The 16,519-nt window shown below is 40.1% G+C and overlaps 2 protein-coding genes across 2 annotated transcripts in view; one reads left to right on the forward strand and one right to left on the reverse strand.

Moving 5' to 3' along the window:
* LOC136347328 (uncharacterized) overlaps positions 1-16,519 on the reverse strand; it is a 194,006-nt gene that overhangs the window by 105,951 nt on the left and 71,536 nt on the right. The gene's annotated exons all lie outside the window — the stretch shown is intronic.
* Positions 2,635-7,091, forward strand: LOC136347375 (uncharacterized). Its single transcript, XM_066297293.1, has 2 exons — positions 2,635-3,190; positions 6,361-7,091. The coding sequence occupies exons 1-2, from the start codon at positions 2,789-2,791 to the stop codon at positions 6,988-6,990; spliced, it is 1,032 nt and encodes a 343-aa protein (XP_066153390.1). The 5' UTR covers positions 2,635-2,788; the 3' UTR covers positions 6,991-7,091.

Below are 16,519 nucleotides of genomic sequence, written 5' to 3' on the forward strand. Positions count from 1 at the left end.
CAGTTGACTTAAGGTGGGGTGAATCCCACACTACCAGTCCGATGATCCAGGGCAGGTGTCTTTAAAAAATTTCCACCTCCTCGCAAAAAAAAGTATTAACCGACATGCATTTCATGTATGGTCGTGCTAATGGCACTGCCATCAAAACTCGACGTCTCTATGCTGAAATTCATCCAAATCGCCAGATCCCTTCACGTCGTGTATTTGGAACAATTCATCAAAGATTGCGTGATACCGGTTCATTGAACAAACAATCCTATTTATCCGTAACATCAAGACTGGTATCTACTTCTAAAGCAGAAGAAATTTTAGCACGGATAGAGCATAATCCAGAGACGAGTGTACGAATAATATCAGCTGCGGTGGGAGTTAGTGTTCCTCTTGTTTGAAAAAAACTCCACGAGGAACTGCTCTATCCTTACTATGTACAACGAATACAGGCCTTAAATCCACTCGATCGTCAAGCACGTTTGTTTTTTTGTCGCTGGTTTCTACGTTGTGATACTGACAATACCCGTTTTCTTGCCAACATTATTTTTACTGATGAGGCCGGATTCACATGAAATAGAGTTGATAATTTTCACAATATACATGTTCCATAAATTCCCATGATCTAACGGAATCTCGACATCAGACGCATTTTTCGTAAACTATTTGGATGGCTTTTGTAGGCGACAGGTTTCTAAGTCCTGTTGGTTCACCAAACCGATTAACAGGCGCTGTTTACTTAAACTTGCTGCAAAACACAATGGACGACCTTTTTGACGACATTCCTTTAGACGAAACTTTTCCACGTATATGGGAAGGAAGGGGCGGACCTGCATTGCGGCCTGCAAGATCGCCTGATTTCAACCCTCTAGATTTCTTTTTTTGAGGATATTTGAAAACATCGATCTATGGTCTTCCTATAAATAGTCTCGAGGATCTGCAGCTACAGATTAATCAAAAATACCAACAAATCCGAGCCAACGAGAGGGTTTTAGAAAGGGTTCGAATATTCTTCAGACAAAGATGTCAGGCCTGCTTAGAAATAGAAGGAGGGCACTTTGAACACCTTATGTAACTGTATTTTTTTTTGCTGTTTATAGATAATAAATAAGTAATGGGAAACTAGAAATAAGTCTTTCAAAAAAGAATTTTCCGGACCCATGTTTACTAAAACTTTTTGCTTAATTTGGTCCATAGTTTTATGTCTTTAAACATTTTACAATATTTTTTTAACACCCTGTAGACCAATATGTCAAAATCCAAAATTTGTAAATACCCAAAATTATAGGTCGTAAGCAACTGAAAATCTCCAAATTTTCTGAATTCGTTCCAAATGACTTATGAGCATTGGAATCGAAAAAGGCCGAAGACTATCATGAAGAAATGAACGGAAGCTCTTTTGAAAAATTGTTCAAAAGAATATTACCTCAATTCCAGGAAAATAGAGTTACGGTATTAAATAACTCCCCATATGATTTTAGAAAGTTAAAAGGAGTTCCTACAATGGCATCAAGAAAATCTGAAGTACAACAATGGCTTCGATCTAAATACATAAATTTTGAGGAGCATTTATTTAAGGCGGAACTTCTGTTAATAGTTAACGAACAAAAAGGAAAATACAACAAATACATGATGGACGAAGTGGCCAAGGCTGAAAATAAAACAGTGTGGAGACTCTCACCTAACCATTGTGAGCTTAATCCGACAGAAAATATATAGGCGCATGTTAAGAACTTTGAAGCCGACCATAACATTTAAATATGTCGATGTGAAGAACACTTTTGATGACGTCGTAAATGATATTACTGTTGGCAAATAGCAAAGATGCAGTAAACCATGTAAATGGAAAAGTAGAAACCAAAACGTGGAAATTAGGCAATATAACGGAGAATCGAGTCGAACCGCTGATGATGAATGTAAACTATAATCCTTCCAATTTCTTAAGTTTTAACTTACTTGTCAGTGCTTAAAATTAGTGTCTTCTCTGCGTTATCTGTTTGTATAAAATGCATTAAATTTTGAAAAGCAGATTTGTTTTTGTTGGCCAATAACGATTAAAATAAATGGAAAGTTCATGCAGAATATCCAATCATAACAATAACATAATCCTCAAGGCCCGAGTTTATAAACAAGGATTGTCAGCTGATTTTCTTTAGTGAATTCATTTCCATTGTCGTGCACTGTTCGTTCGAGAGCCGTCCACTCCGAGAACCCGCACTGACAAGTGACACTTACACGAGTGGCGGTTGACGAATGCCGGGGGTGGGAGATTAAAATGGATAAGTAGCTTCAAAAAACAAACGGCACGATCATCATCTCCACGAGGGTCGAGAGTACAGACGGGGAAAAATTAGAGTAGCAATAGTAGAAGTGAAAACAAAACAGTTAAGCAGTACAAACGGGTACTCAGTACCCAAGGTCAGTTTCTTCGTCGGGTTTAGATACTGACTCTTTCCCCACGCGCTCGCCTAGTAACGGAATCACACCCCGTTAGCACCGACTACGCGTTGCGTTACCCCTACATCTCTTCGGGATGTACAAACTCTTAAGCCGGCCACTCACGTTCCTGTATACCTGACATGTATACCTGTTCAGGTCAACTGTACAGGTAAACCCGAGCGTGTATGTGACAAAACTGACAGGTATTTTGGCCTGAACAGGCGACCTGCAAACAATCGAAATTTTATATATTTTACCTGTGGTAAAGTGCTACCTTCAGGCAAGCCTGAGCGTGTGTGGCGTTGTACGTGTGTAGGTCTCAGTTATTCCGTGTCCACTGTCCACGTTGGTTGTCGAAATAATGGCTTCTCGCAAACGTACTGTAGTAGTAGAAGAATTCATAGAGCTATACAAAGCCGAACCTTGCCTTTGGCTCGTAAAAAGCAAAGATTATCATAACAGAAATAAGAGAGCAGTCGCATATGAAAAGCTCAAGGAAAAACTTCGAGAGATCGAACCAAATGCTACAAAAGAGGATGTATTAAAAAAAATTAATAGTTTGCGTAGTAACGTAAGGAAAGAGAAAAAGAAATATAAAGAATCGTTAAAGTCCGGAGCGTCTGCAGACGATGTGTACAAACCCGCGTTGTGGTACTATCACTTGTTCGATTTTCTTGGTGATGAAAACACTCCACGGCAGTCATGCTCAAACCTAGATGACGTCGACGGCGAAGTCGAAGCAGAGAATAATAACACTTCTGAGGTAAGTAAATAAACTGTCAATTTATGAGTATAAACTTTTTATTTATATACAGGGTTATTCACGCTATACGGCTCGGAATATTGTGGCCAAAATACGAGGTTTTCTAAAAATTTTCCTTTTGGGTTATATGGGGATCTATTATGGCTACTTTTTAAAATTATTTTCATATTATACAGGGTGTCCCAAAAGTGCTAAAAGTATCAAAGTTGTGTTTTTTTAAATGGAACCCCTTGTATATTGTTGCATTTTTGGATTCTCCGATCAAAATAAATGTATGTTTTAATAAGGTTTACAATACCTAGCACTTACGGTTTTTGAAATAATTTAAATTTTGTAAAAATTTGGTCTAATTTTCATGTTTTAACCACTTAAGCAATATTTAAGTTATGTAAGCGTAATTTACAGTGTAGTGTAATAATGGATCATACTTTATATCCCAATCATGAAAAACTTGCCAGCTTATACAGGGTGTGCAAAAATTAAAACTATTCAAATGAGGACTTTAAGTGGCTATAACTGGATTAATTTAAATGCAATGCCATATTTTTTAACTTACCAGGATATGTAGTTTTTAAATACCCATCGAATGGTACTAGGATGTTCATAGCTAAGTCTTCGCGTTTTTGCAGAATGCACTAAATAATGGCTCCTTGGGCCATTTGGCGTCTTTTAGTTCAAAGTTCCAATGTATCTAGTTGCCTATGATATTTCAAAATATCAGATAGTTAATTTAGTTTATTTTTTAGTTTAGTCTGCAAAGGTACTTTTTTTCTAGAGTGTGTAATGTACCCTCAGGCTACGCCTATGCCTATGCAATCCGTCCGATCATGTCCGTGATGACCATATGTTGGGAACCCATTTTCTTCCTGTAAGAGTTGCCCTGCATAAAGGAACTTTCACTCTTTTATCCTTATCAAGACACAGGTCTAAATTCATCCATATTTGGTCAAAATCTTTACAGCTGCAATTCCCCGTAAATTCTCAATTTTTGCCTTTGTCTCAAGATACGGTTTAAGGATTTAAAAAGTTACCAACTGTGGATTGACCCTGTTAATGGGTACCGATCCCCTGATTGGGTATTTAAGCTACCCCGAATCCCATAAACTCTCTATTACTCTAAAAATCCTCTCTAATGTCAAGATCATTTTAGTTTTTACCGATTAATACATAAAAGGAATTGTCTACAATACGCCTCCAACAACTCCACAGGATATGAAAACACGTATAAGAGACGCGTTTGAAACTGTTACTCCGCAAATGTTGTCCAGAATTAGCGGTGGTTTTGAAAAAAGAATTTGTAAGTGTTTGGAAATGGACGGTCGACATTTCGAACTTCTGTAATAAATATTTTGTTTCCGTTTTATGTTATACTTGATATGTGATTTAGAACTTTGAACTAAAAGACGCCAAATGACGCAAGGAGCCATTATTTAGTGCATTCTGCAAAAACGCGAAGACTTAGCTATGAACATCCTAGTACCATTCGATGGGTATTTAAAAACTACATATCCTGGTAAGTTAAAAAATATGGCATTGCATTTAAATTAATCCAGTTATAGCCACTTAAAGTCCTCCTTTGAATAGTTTTAATTTTTGCACACCCTGTATAAGCTGGCAAGTTTTTCATGATTGGGATATAAAGTATGATCCATTATTACACTACACTGTAAATTACGCTTACATAACTTAAATATTGCTTAAGTGGTTAAAACATGAAAATTAGACCAAATTTTTACAAAATTTAAATTATTTCAAAAACCGTAAGTGCTAGGTATTGTAAACCTTATTAAAACATACATTTATTTTGATCGGAGAATCCAAAAATGCAACAATATACAAGGGGTTCCATTTAAAAAAACACAACTTTGATACTTTTAGCACTTTTGGGACACCCTGTATAATATGAAAATAATTTTAAAAAGTAGCCATAATAGATCCCCATATAACCCAAAAGGAAAATTTTTAGAAAACCTCGTATTTTGGCCACAATATTCCGAGCCGTATAGCGTGAATAACCCTGTATATGTACATATACTCGGATCAAAATAACTTTGCAGGTCAAATGAAATAATTCCAATATAAAGTAAATGTAAAAAAATTATTCTCACCTGCAAAGTTATTGTGATCCGAGTATATATACTTTTTTTTATATTATATTTATTTCTGTGTTAATATTAGTCACATTCAATTTATAGAATAATAACGGTCATATAAAGTTAATTACAAATATAATTATCTTGCCAAGGCACTTTGCCCTCGTTTACAAAATAATTTTGAAATTCTTCCCTTACTCGTTTCCCGTCGTAGGTGATATTTCCTTGACTTCGCCGATGTAAATGTTCCATGTTAGAACTTGCAGTGTTACAGCCTGTAGAAATGACAGTCCCGTTATCAGTATTTTCTTTATAGAAACAATTTTCTGGTGCATAAAAATTTGATGCATGTGTCATTAAAAAATTATGCAGGACGCATGTGGTCATTACTACTTTCTCGATGTTTTGTACGTCTAAATTAATTCTAGTATGATATATTCGAAATCGTGAAGCCATTATACCGAAAGCGTTCTCCACAATATGTCTCGCACGAGACAAACGATAATTAAAAATTTTTTTATCTCTTGTATCCAAATCCGTTTGTCGAAATGGCTTTAGCATATTGGGTCCTAATGGAAATGCATCATCAGAAACAAAGACATATGGGAGACATCTAGAGCTATTGGCAACATCTTCTGGTCGTGGAATTTTTAATGTTTTACATTGCATTCTTTCGAAAAACTTAGTATTCTGTAATACACCCCCATCAGAAATTCGTCCATTTGTTCCAACATCAGCTAATATGAATCGGTACCTGGCATCCACTATTGCTAAGAGGACTATGCTGTGGCGATTTTTATAATTGAAATAATACGATCCACAGCCAGCAGGTGGAACTATGTCAATATGTTTGCCATCAATGGCCCCAAAGCAATGCGGAAAATTCCATTGATTTTCAAAGAGACGCGCTATTTCTTTCCATTCGTCGGACGAGTCAGGAAACTGAAAAAAAATGTACAGGGTGAATCAAAGTAAAGTAAAACGGATAGTATATATGAATATAGTGTATATGAATAGGGTTGAATTTGTATGGTAAAATATAACAGAACCTAATCTTAATTTAAATTTTTGTTTCAGGACATTGGTGCAGAATATAATGTAGGCGATTCTGAAGAAAATGCTACAAATGGTTCTACATCTAGAATGGATGAACATTCTCAAAAATATACACAAGCAAACAAATCTATTAAAAAAAAAAGTGCGCAAGAGGCGTTAACCACTGACGTGTTGCTTTCGGTGAGAGACCATTTCAAGCGTCCTGCAGCCATTCAGTCACTGGAAGATCGGTATGATCTCTTAGGACGAACAATAGCAATAAAACTGAGAACATTAGACAACCGTCAGCGACTATTCGCAGAGAAGATCATAAACGACACGCTATTTGAAGCAGAAATGGGAACTCTTAACAATCACTCATCTCGCGGCTGTTCACCGTCGACTGGGAATATTCAACAATACGAGCGTGATTGTTATAATCATTCATCCACCACTTTCAGCCCTATTTTTGTTCCTTCTCCAACTCCAAGCCCCACCTCAACAGCATCATCTCCTAATTCCTTACTACTGCAACAATCCAATATACAACCACACTCTTACTCACAGTCATCTCAATATACACAACAGCAGCCAGTAGAACCTAACATGTCTCCTTCAGAAAATTCTACAAATAATGCGAGATCTTATTTTGCCACTTATACTGATTGTTAACATACAGTAACTTACATAAATCAGACATTTTAATTAAATATTCTGAAAATATGTTTTTCTTTACGAGTACCTAGGATTGTAGTATTTCTTAATAAATAACTTACCTGAACAAAGTTCGTCTTATTATACATACCTTCAAATAGTCCTTCCGTAGAGTTTTATAAATGGCAACACATGTCTCTGGAATGATTTTGCCGAGAGCTTGCGGTGATATTCTAGTAGAGAATTTGAGGCATTCGTATGTCCTGCCTGTTGCAAGAAATCGTAATGTTGCTGTCAGACGTTCATGTGGCGATATAGCTTTTCTCATAACAGTGTCCTGCTTCTGAATTAAAGGTGTGACCATTGATAATAGCTTTAGGTAAGTTGTTTCATCCATTCTTAAATAGTTGCGATAATCTTTAGGCTCTGCGTTTAATTCTCTTAGCAACTTAACATGACTGTATTCATGTCTTTGTAATAACCATTTTTTACACCACTTTTGTCGCGATTTTCTTTTCTTTTTCCCTATGAGGAGAAGAAGACCTACTAACGCTACAGCATCGTCGTAGTCGCGTTGTACGGACATGATTGAAAGCCCAACTGAGAATTGCTTTCAGGTACGCCTCTACGTATATGGACAATGTCAAGTTCAGGTTTACTTGTCATGTTTACCTGAAAAGGTATACATGTCAGGTATACAGGAACGTGAGTGACCGGCTTTATAGGCCCGACACTAGCAACTGAACAATGTTACCAACCGTTGTATGTTAGGTTGTCTACATTGTTGATCACGAAGCGTACAAACATTTATGAAGGCACCGTATAATTATACAGTGCGCGACAATAAAATAGCACACAGTGAAATTTATGTCAAAAGTCATTTGTAATGCATTTTATTTAATAATTTTTTGTTAACTTATGTAATACATAACAAAGGAGAATGATTGCTTTACAATTTTTATGGAAAAGAGGTGTTAATAACTAATACAATCAAAATCGTGAAAAGTTAACGCGACAAAATAATAGCACATTTTGGTTTGATTTATCTCTGCGGTGATTCAGCGAATAGTAATTTGAAGTATTTATGCTTAATCTTTTTTTATGAAGGATGAAACTCATACGCAATATAAATAAACACAAATACCATTCAATTTTCGAAGTCATGGGGCGAGGTACAAAGTTAAATGAGAGTGAAATCGCTAAGATTCTATGCCTATGGAAAGAAAAATATTCCATATTAAGAATTGCCAAAATTGTGGGTAGAAGCCGCAAAGTAATATATAATTTAATTAAAAATCCCAGTAATTATGGCAAAAAAAAAGGTAAGGGCAGACCACCAGCTTTAACAGACCGTGAGAAACGTGCTATTTTGAGAGCAGCATCAAACTCTTTTGCTACGGCCAGAGAAATAGCTGATTCAGTGGGCATAAATACTAATATCAGAAACGTACAACGTGTACTTCAACATTCCTCAATCATACAACATCAAAAACTTAAAAAGAAGCCACCCCTATCTCCAAGACACAAAGAGGCTCGTTTGCAGTTTGCGACAAAACATCTGGAATCTATAAAAAAATTAAAATATGTTGTATTTAGTGATGAAAAAAAATTTAATCTTGATGGACCAGATGGGTGGAATCATTACTATCATGATTTGAGAAAGGAGGAAGTTTATTTAAGTCATCGGCAAATGGGTGGAGGCAGCCTTATGATTTGGGCTGGTATCGGGTATAGAGGAAAGACTGAATTGAACTTTATTAAAGGACGGTTAAATAGTCGTGAGTACATAAAATTAATTGATAAACAACTAAAAAAGTATGCTAAACAAATATCAGGAGAAAATTTTATTTTCCAACAAGACAGCGCAGCTGTACACACCGCAAAGTGCGTTAAAGAGTATTTTGAAACGAATAATATTACTATTTTGGAATGGCCAGCAAGATCACCCGATTTGAATATAATCGAAAATTGTTGGGGTAAACTTGCAAGAGCTGTGTACAAAAATGGCAGACAATTTAATAATGCAGAAGATTTAAAAAATTGTATTATTTATGAATGGAATAAGATTCCTAGAAAATATATTAAAAAATTATTCAAATCAATACCAGATCGTCTTATAGAGATGATAAAAAATAAAGGTGGTAGTACAAAGTACTAGCTTAAAAATGTATTAAGATTTGTTAATTAAATAATTGTAATATTAGTTATTTTTGAAGAATGTGCTATTATTTTGTCGCGTTAACTTTTCACGATTTTGATTGTATTAGTTATTAACACCTCTTTTCCATAAAAATTGTAAAGCAATCATTCTCCTTTGTTATGTATTACATAAGTTAACAAAAAATTATTAAATAAAATGCATTACAAATGACTTTTGACATAAATTTCACTGTGTGCTATTTTATTGTCGCGCACTGTATGTACGATCCTGCACGCAACGTAGGCAACTATTTATACATGCAACGTGCGCGTCTTTGGCCTTGTTATTGGGACCAGAAGAGACGATAGAGTGACGGACGGCCGATGGGACTCGGAATAGGTTAGTATGCATTAAACCAGTGAAGATAGTTTTTCTTTTAGATAAAATGGACATGGATTTTCGTCACTTCCAACGTGAACGACAGAAGGCTAAGCTAATAAAGAAAATGTCGATCTTTAATGTCGTGAAATATCAAAAAGGGGCTGTCGAACTGGCAGACGTAATCGTCAAAGTACATCAGGGCGCTACTATGACTATCGGCAACAAAAATTGGAAAAGGTTTTTCTATCTAGAGGACATCGATATAACCACGTTTGATAAGGGTGAATCGGACGACGAAGATGAACACACACTGATTGTGAGGTTTTACATCTACCATAGACAGGAGACTGTATCATTACAATTTGCAAGTCTGACAGAAAAGCAAAACTTCGTGACACTACTGGAAACATGTTTACAGTTTAAGTGAGAAATTACATAATAGGTGTTCAAAAAGAAACTGAGCAATGAAGTTATACGCAATAAAAAAACATACTTAGACACGTTCAATTCGCCTGCAATTGTAAGCAGGTGTTGCTTATTTATGACTTTTTACATGATAAAAGTTTCAGTTGCTCAAGAGCTGTAGTTCAGTGCACAAAACGTAAATAGAGACATGGACGTTTCCAAGCAATATTTGAGAATATCAATGTTGTTCTGTTTTAAACTGAAAAAAAAATGATGCTGAAACAACAGAAATGGTTAATTCGGCTTGGGGAGATGATTCTGTTGGTGCTTCAACTGTTAGGAGATGGTTTAAGAAGTTTCACGAGGAAAATTTTTGTCTTGAGGAAGATCCACGTGCGGGTGTCGAAAAAAAGTTTCAAGACGAAGAATTGCAAATTTTACTGGATGAAAATCCATGTCAAACTGAAAAACAGTTTGCAGAGCAGTTAGGAGTAACTCAACAAGCAGTTTCAGTTCGATTGCATGGAATGGGAAAAATTCAAAAAGCAGGAAAATAGGTTCCTCATGTGCTAACCGAAGACAATAAAAATCGAAAAGTTGATATCTGCATGAACTTGCTTTTTCGGTATAAAAGAAAGAATTTTCTGCGGACGCTGAAGCTGCCTAGGGCAAGAACTAAGTGTGACCAGTGAAAAATTTGTGATTGTGAGTGAATTGTGCATACTTCCTGGATTAATTTTGGCCATTTTAGTCTGGGTAAGTGCGTAATTTATCGCAAAAGTAGGTACCAAGAACGACCGTATTGAGATTAAAAACAAAGGGAACAGTCCCTTTCTTAGTCATCTGGGCGACTTGACCATTGTCTGCGGATACTTGGGCCAATTTAGCCCGGTACCCAAAAAACATTTGGGGACCACCGGTCCTTCTTGGTACAGTGTTTAATCGCTTAATTTAAGCGGGAAAAAAGAACTCTCTCTTGGGGGCAAGTTCAAACAATTTGCATCCTCCACAATGGACCCCATTGTGGAGGATTTATCATCTTCGGAGAGCACGGTGAGCAGGAGGTCCCGTAGGCCAGTGAGGCACCCCAAGAGGAGGTCGCCCAAATGCTATACCTCGCCCGAGACACTAAGCTCGGAGGACGAGCTACCGCTTAGTAGGGTAGCTTGTAGCACCCCCCCGAGGGCCTCCGAGAAGGACCCAATTGAGGAGCTTAAACTCCTCATAAAAAGGAATTTCCTGGAAGCCAGGAAATTAATGGCCCTTATAACAATACTAAGCGGGAAATTAAGGAATCAGATAAAGCCATGAAAGCTTGTGCCGACAAGCTTTACACCAACAAGAAAATCCTCGTCCGAGCGGCCGCTTCTCAGGCTGACACAGAAAGCGTTTCTACGCAAACGGGGATGGTAACCGACCTTGCTTCCCTGCCGAAGGACATCACGTTCCAGGCATGTAAAAAAATTGCGAATAGGGCCTGGGTCTCCGGTGTCTTCACAAACACCAGGACGATCGTTGGACACCCCTTAGAGGACTCCCTCAGGGGAGAAACGAAGGTTGTCCTGGTGGAGGACGACGATAAGGAGATGGGTGCTAGTGTAATGTACCCTTAGGCTACGCCTATGGACTTCCACTGCCTTAGTGGTACGTCCAGGATGGCCATATGTCGGGAACCCATTATCTTCCAATAAGGGTTACCCTTCATAAAAACTTTCACTCCTCTTCCTCGTCAAGACAAAAGTATCCTCATTTTTGCCAAAATCAGACTACAGCTGCAACACCCTTGTAAATTATCCTTTCTTACCATTGTCTTGACTTTACGGGTTAAGAATTTGGAAAGTTACCATCTGTGGGTTATGTTGCCTATTGCCTAAAACCGGAGCACGCCTATGGGTACTGACCCCCATTTTTAGTACTTAAGATACCCCGAAACTTGTAACACTCTCTACTCTATTCTATTTTTTTAATAATAACGATACGACTGATATAGCTCGCCGCTCCCGGAATCTTGTAAAATCCTGTATCCTTAACTCTTGACTCTCTTCATTTAAATGCCAGTTAAAGCCTAAGATCTTTAGTTTTGTAATGATTCAGTGTTGTGTGTGTCATAACGAGTGGAATAAAATATGCTAAAGTGTTTCCGAGTTTTGTTTCGCGAGTTCCATTACAATAGCATCCAATCTCAATTTAAGAAGCGTCACCCGGAGCTGACACAAATGGATGATTTGGACGCTTTGGAACAGGTGGTCAAAATCAGCTCCCGGAAAATGAACGGGAGAGAGACTGCGGACTACAAGGTGGTCAAAATCCTACTCACCCGTGGGGAAAGAGAGATCTACGACAAACTCGTAGCCTTGAAGACCGAAGATGGCCAGGAAAGAATGGCGCTCTATCACGTGAAGGAGGTCACTCTCGAAAAGTTCCAGAAAATGGTACAGTTCATTTTCCGGGACGGCAAAGGGGTTCGTATCTTCACGGCCTCCGCCAAGAAAGTGGAAGGGAAGCAAGCTCCCGTCCTCCCCCCCCAAAAAAAGAAAGGGTTTACGACATATGCGATTGTCGTAAACAGACAAAATGATAGTGTACTGGACACTATCAAAAAGCTTAGCACCACCCTGGGCACAAACGACAGCAAGGACAAAATAAAGTCAATTAAAAGCACTAAGAAGGGTAATGTCATTATTACCCTCGAAAAGAACGAGGAAGCCCTTCAGACTGTCGGGAGGGAGGTAGAGAACTCCCTCGGAAAAGAAAACCTGCGGCTGCTCAAAGAAAAACAGCAGAAAGCAACCCTGTACATCAGGGGGCTGGACGTTGCAGCAGCAAAGCAAGACGTCCTAGAAGCACTCAAGAACAAAGTGCCCTCCCTTAAGGAGTCGGACGTCACGGTTGGGGAATTGCGCCCCTACGAGAGAAGTGCCCAGGCGGTGTCTGTTCGCTTGGACGAGGAGGCCGCGGCTAAGGTTCTCGAGGGCCCCCTTCGGGTGGGGCTGGTCAGGTGCAAGGTAGAGAAGCACCTTAGGATTAGTAGGTGCACGAAATGCTGGGCCTACGATCACGTGACTGCGCATTGCAAGGGCACGGATCGTAGAAAGTGCTGTTTCCGGTGCGTCAAATCAGATCATCGGGGCAAGAATTGCACAAAAAAACCAGAGGATTGTTTTTGCGTCCTCTGTAATGAAAATGGCCATAGCACCGGCAGCGGTACTTGTCCTAAATTTAGGGAAGTGTTATCGGCGGCAAAAGCAGCCGAAAAAGCCGCCAAGCAGCAATAAATCTTGAGCTGAGCGTAATTAGCGGGTGTCAGTTTTCGACTTGTTTATGTTAATAAAAACTCAGATAACAGTCTTGCAAGTGAATGCCGATCGTTCGGAAAAAGCACACGACATGGCGTTTCTCGAAGCAGCGAGGCGAAATGTCGATTTGAATGTGGCCAGAATGCCGAAAGGAGGAAAGGGCGGGCAACTGCGTGAGTTGCTAGCCAAGAAGCTGGGCCTGAACAGAGTGAGAGGGGGTACAGGGAGGTCGGCGGCCTTCCAAGTACACGGCCTGAATGGAGACGCCACTGAGAAGGAAGTGGTGGGGGAAGTGGCAACCGTGGCTGGAGTGGAAAAGGGGTGGCTAAGGCGGCTCAGTCTCCGTCCAAGTTTCGGGAGCTGCCAAACCGCCACGCTTCTAGTGGAGGGCGAGGCGGTCAAGTGGGTAAGGATGGTGATTAAAGTGCAGGTGGGCATCTCCAGGTGTCGCCTGAAGGAGCGGCGGGAAACCGATCGCTGCTTCAAATGTGAGGAGAGGGGCCACAGGGCGAGTGAATGCAGGGGAGAGCACCGCTCGCGACTGTGCATAAGGTGCGCGTAAGAAGGCTACAAAGCCGCGACCTGCCGCACGGAGCGGTACTGTCTCCTACACAAAGAGCGGGGCCACAGTGCCGAGGGACCGAGAAGTGGGGCACCTGAAAGCCGGGAAGGAACCCAAGACTAGGTGCGAGGCTGTAGACGAGAGACAACCCACGGCAAGTTGCGTTAATCACATCTTTACGGCGGGAGTGTAACCTAAAGTCTGGAAGAGAACCCGACTGGTGCTGGCGGAGAAACCGAAACGTGACCCGGGGGGCAGAGGCCTCGTACCGACCCATATGTCTCGTGGACGGACTCGGAAAAGTAGCGGACAAGGTGGTCAAGACCAGGCTGCTAAAAGAAGCGAAGGCTTTGGGTATGGTGAGCGAAAGACAGTATGGGTTCGTCAAGGGCAAGAATTCCCTGGACGCCATGCAGGCCGTTATGCGAATAGTCAAGGGGATCAGGGGGAAAAGTTACACACACGCGGGCTTGTGCGTCATGGTTACAATTGATGTAAAGAACCCCTTTAATACGGCGCCTTGGGATCTTATTGTCGACGTGATGAGAAGGGCCAAGGTGAGCGGGTACCTGTTGAACGTAGTTAAATCGTACCTGCAAGATCGGTTTTTAGTGTTGCCTGAGGGGGGGTTCGAGAGATGTCGTCTAGCATTTCTCAAGGGTCGGTCCTGGGTCCCGTCTTGTGGAACCTCTACTACGAGTTGCTGACGCTGGATTACTCAAGGAGCGTCACTCCGGTGGGCTACGAGAACGATCTGGCCCTGGTGGGTACGGCGAAGGAAGGAAAACACTCAAGGTGAGGACCAGGGAGGCTATATGAAGCTAATCATCGACACATTCCATGCCAAGAATCTCAATATGGCGCCAGAGAAGACAGAGGTGGTGCTACTGGCCGGTTGACGTAAGATCACAAGCATAAGTTTGGTTGTGGATAGATTTAGATATGCGACGAGCGAAAGCCTTAAAAATCTGGGAGTATTGTTCGGTAAGGACATTAGGTTCGGAGAACACATTCGCAGGACGTCCGACATCAATTCGGTGCGAACAAGCGTCTAGGAAGGACGTGCGTAAAAATCGTTCTGGCTTAATACCTCGATAAGTGCGGTAAACGGCGTCGCAGAAAAGTGTTTTTTGTGTCATCGTGAAGGGCATTCAGAGAGCTTTGTGATTGCGAGTTTTTAGTATTAGTTGCAGGGAAGTTATCGACGATTTTCCGCGGTTTTTTGTGAGAACAGAAAGAGTTCGGTAAGTCGTTGGAATTTTTATTGCACTGCATTTAGGCCGAAGGGCAATAAAATCGACCCTTCTCGTTGGGACGAAAGTTTGTGTGAAACATTTGGTTCCCTGTATCGTTGTTTTGACCACTTTCAAAGTATAATAAAAAAATTTTACCTTGCGCTTCGGAAACAATTAAAGCACACCCCCACAATGAATCCCATTGTGGAGGTCATTAAGGGCGAAAGAAGAATGCTGTATTATAGCAGCGAAGAAGAAGACATTGGGGCGAAATCCCATGCAAGGCGGAAACAAAGGCACCCTACTAAGTGATTTAAGCTGTTTAGTTCAGACAGCTTGGGGGAAACTTCCGACTCCTCCGTTACAAGTGAAAACGAGAGTTACGACTCGAAAAAAATACCGGTCGTCACTAACGAGACGACAAACCTATCCGCGAAGAAGTTAGAATGCTTAATAAACACCCTGTTCTATATAGGCAAAGATTTATTGGCTCTCTTCAAGGCCAATAAAAATACTAAGCGGGAGATAAAACAGGGAATTCGGAAATTCTCTGCGTGCACAAATTCGCTATGCGATAACCAAAAATTTATCCGAGAACGCACCACGAAACGAAAAACGGTGATCACCATCGCGACGCAAACAGCTCAAGAAACGACTGTCGGAGCACTCCCGACTGAAACCAATTTCCAGGCATGGAAGGTGCTGGAAAGGAGAACATGGTCTAACACCGTTTTTACCTCAACGGAAATGGTAATCGGTAACCCCGTTGACGACGGCCTCCCTGAGAAAACAAAAGTGGTCTTCGTCGAAAACGAGGACCAAAAGATAATAGAGTATCCAATTTCAGTTCAAAAACCAGTACCCGGAACTCGAAAATCTCGGAGATTTGACGTGCTAGAACAAGTCGTCAAAATCAAATCCAAAAAAGCTGACAAATGCATCGGTAAAAAAATAATCAAAATCAACGTTCCGCTGGCAGAAAGCGACGTATTTGATATCCTGGTCAAATTCCGCGAAGAAACCGGGAATGAAAAGAGGCTGGTCCTTCACCATCTGAAGGGAATGTCGATCGCCAAGCTAAGGAAAATGGTCCAGTTTATATTAAAAAATTGGCCAAAAATTCGAATTTTCACTACGAAGTTAAAAACTGCAGATGGAAAGCAACACGCAGTACAAAATAAAAAAGGAACTACGCGATCGTCGCAAACAAACAGAAAAGCACAGCCGCGGAAACAATTTAAAAAATAAATTCCTTGTTCGAAACAAACGAGAGTAAAGATGTAATTAAAACAATAAAATCGAATACAAAAGGTAATTTCGTTATCACCCTGGAAAAAAATGAGAAGTCGGTCGAAACAATCGTCCGGGACCTAGAGAAATCTTTAGGTAAAGACAGCGTCCGCCTCCTGAAGGAGAGGCAAGAAAAAAACTTCGTATTCATTTGGGGCATGAACGCAGCAGTTACGAAATACGAGGTATTCAAAACCCTCAAAAACAAAATTCCCGACCTGAAAATGGCGGACGTTAC

Source organism: Euwallacea fornicatus, chromosome 28 (assembly GCF_040115645.1).
Source record: "Euwallacea fornicatus isolate EFF26 chromosome 28, ASM4011564v1, whole genome shotgun sequence".
Lineage (NCBI taxonomy): Eukaryota > Metazoa > Arthropoda > Insecta > Coleoptera > Curculionidae > Euwallacea > Euwallacea fornicatus.

What these genes read in the sequence shown, in the direction of transcription:
- LOC136347375 (XM_066297293.1), top strand. Translation starts at nt 2,789, where the DNA reads ATGGCTTCTCGCAAACGTACTGTAGTAGTAGAAGAATTCATAGAGCTA. An exon ending in AGAATAATAACACTTCTGAG is followed by an intron (nt 3,191 to 6,360) that starts GTAAGTAAATAA and finishes TTTTTGTTTCAG; the next exon opens with GACATTGGTGCAGAATATAA.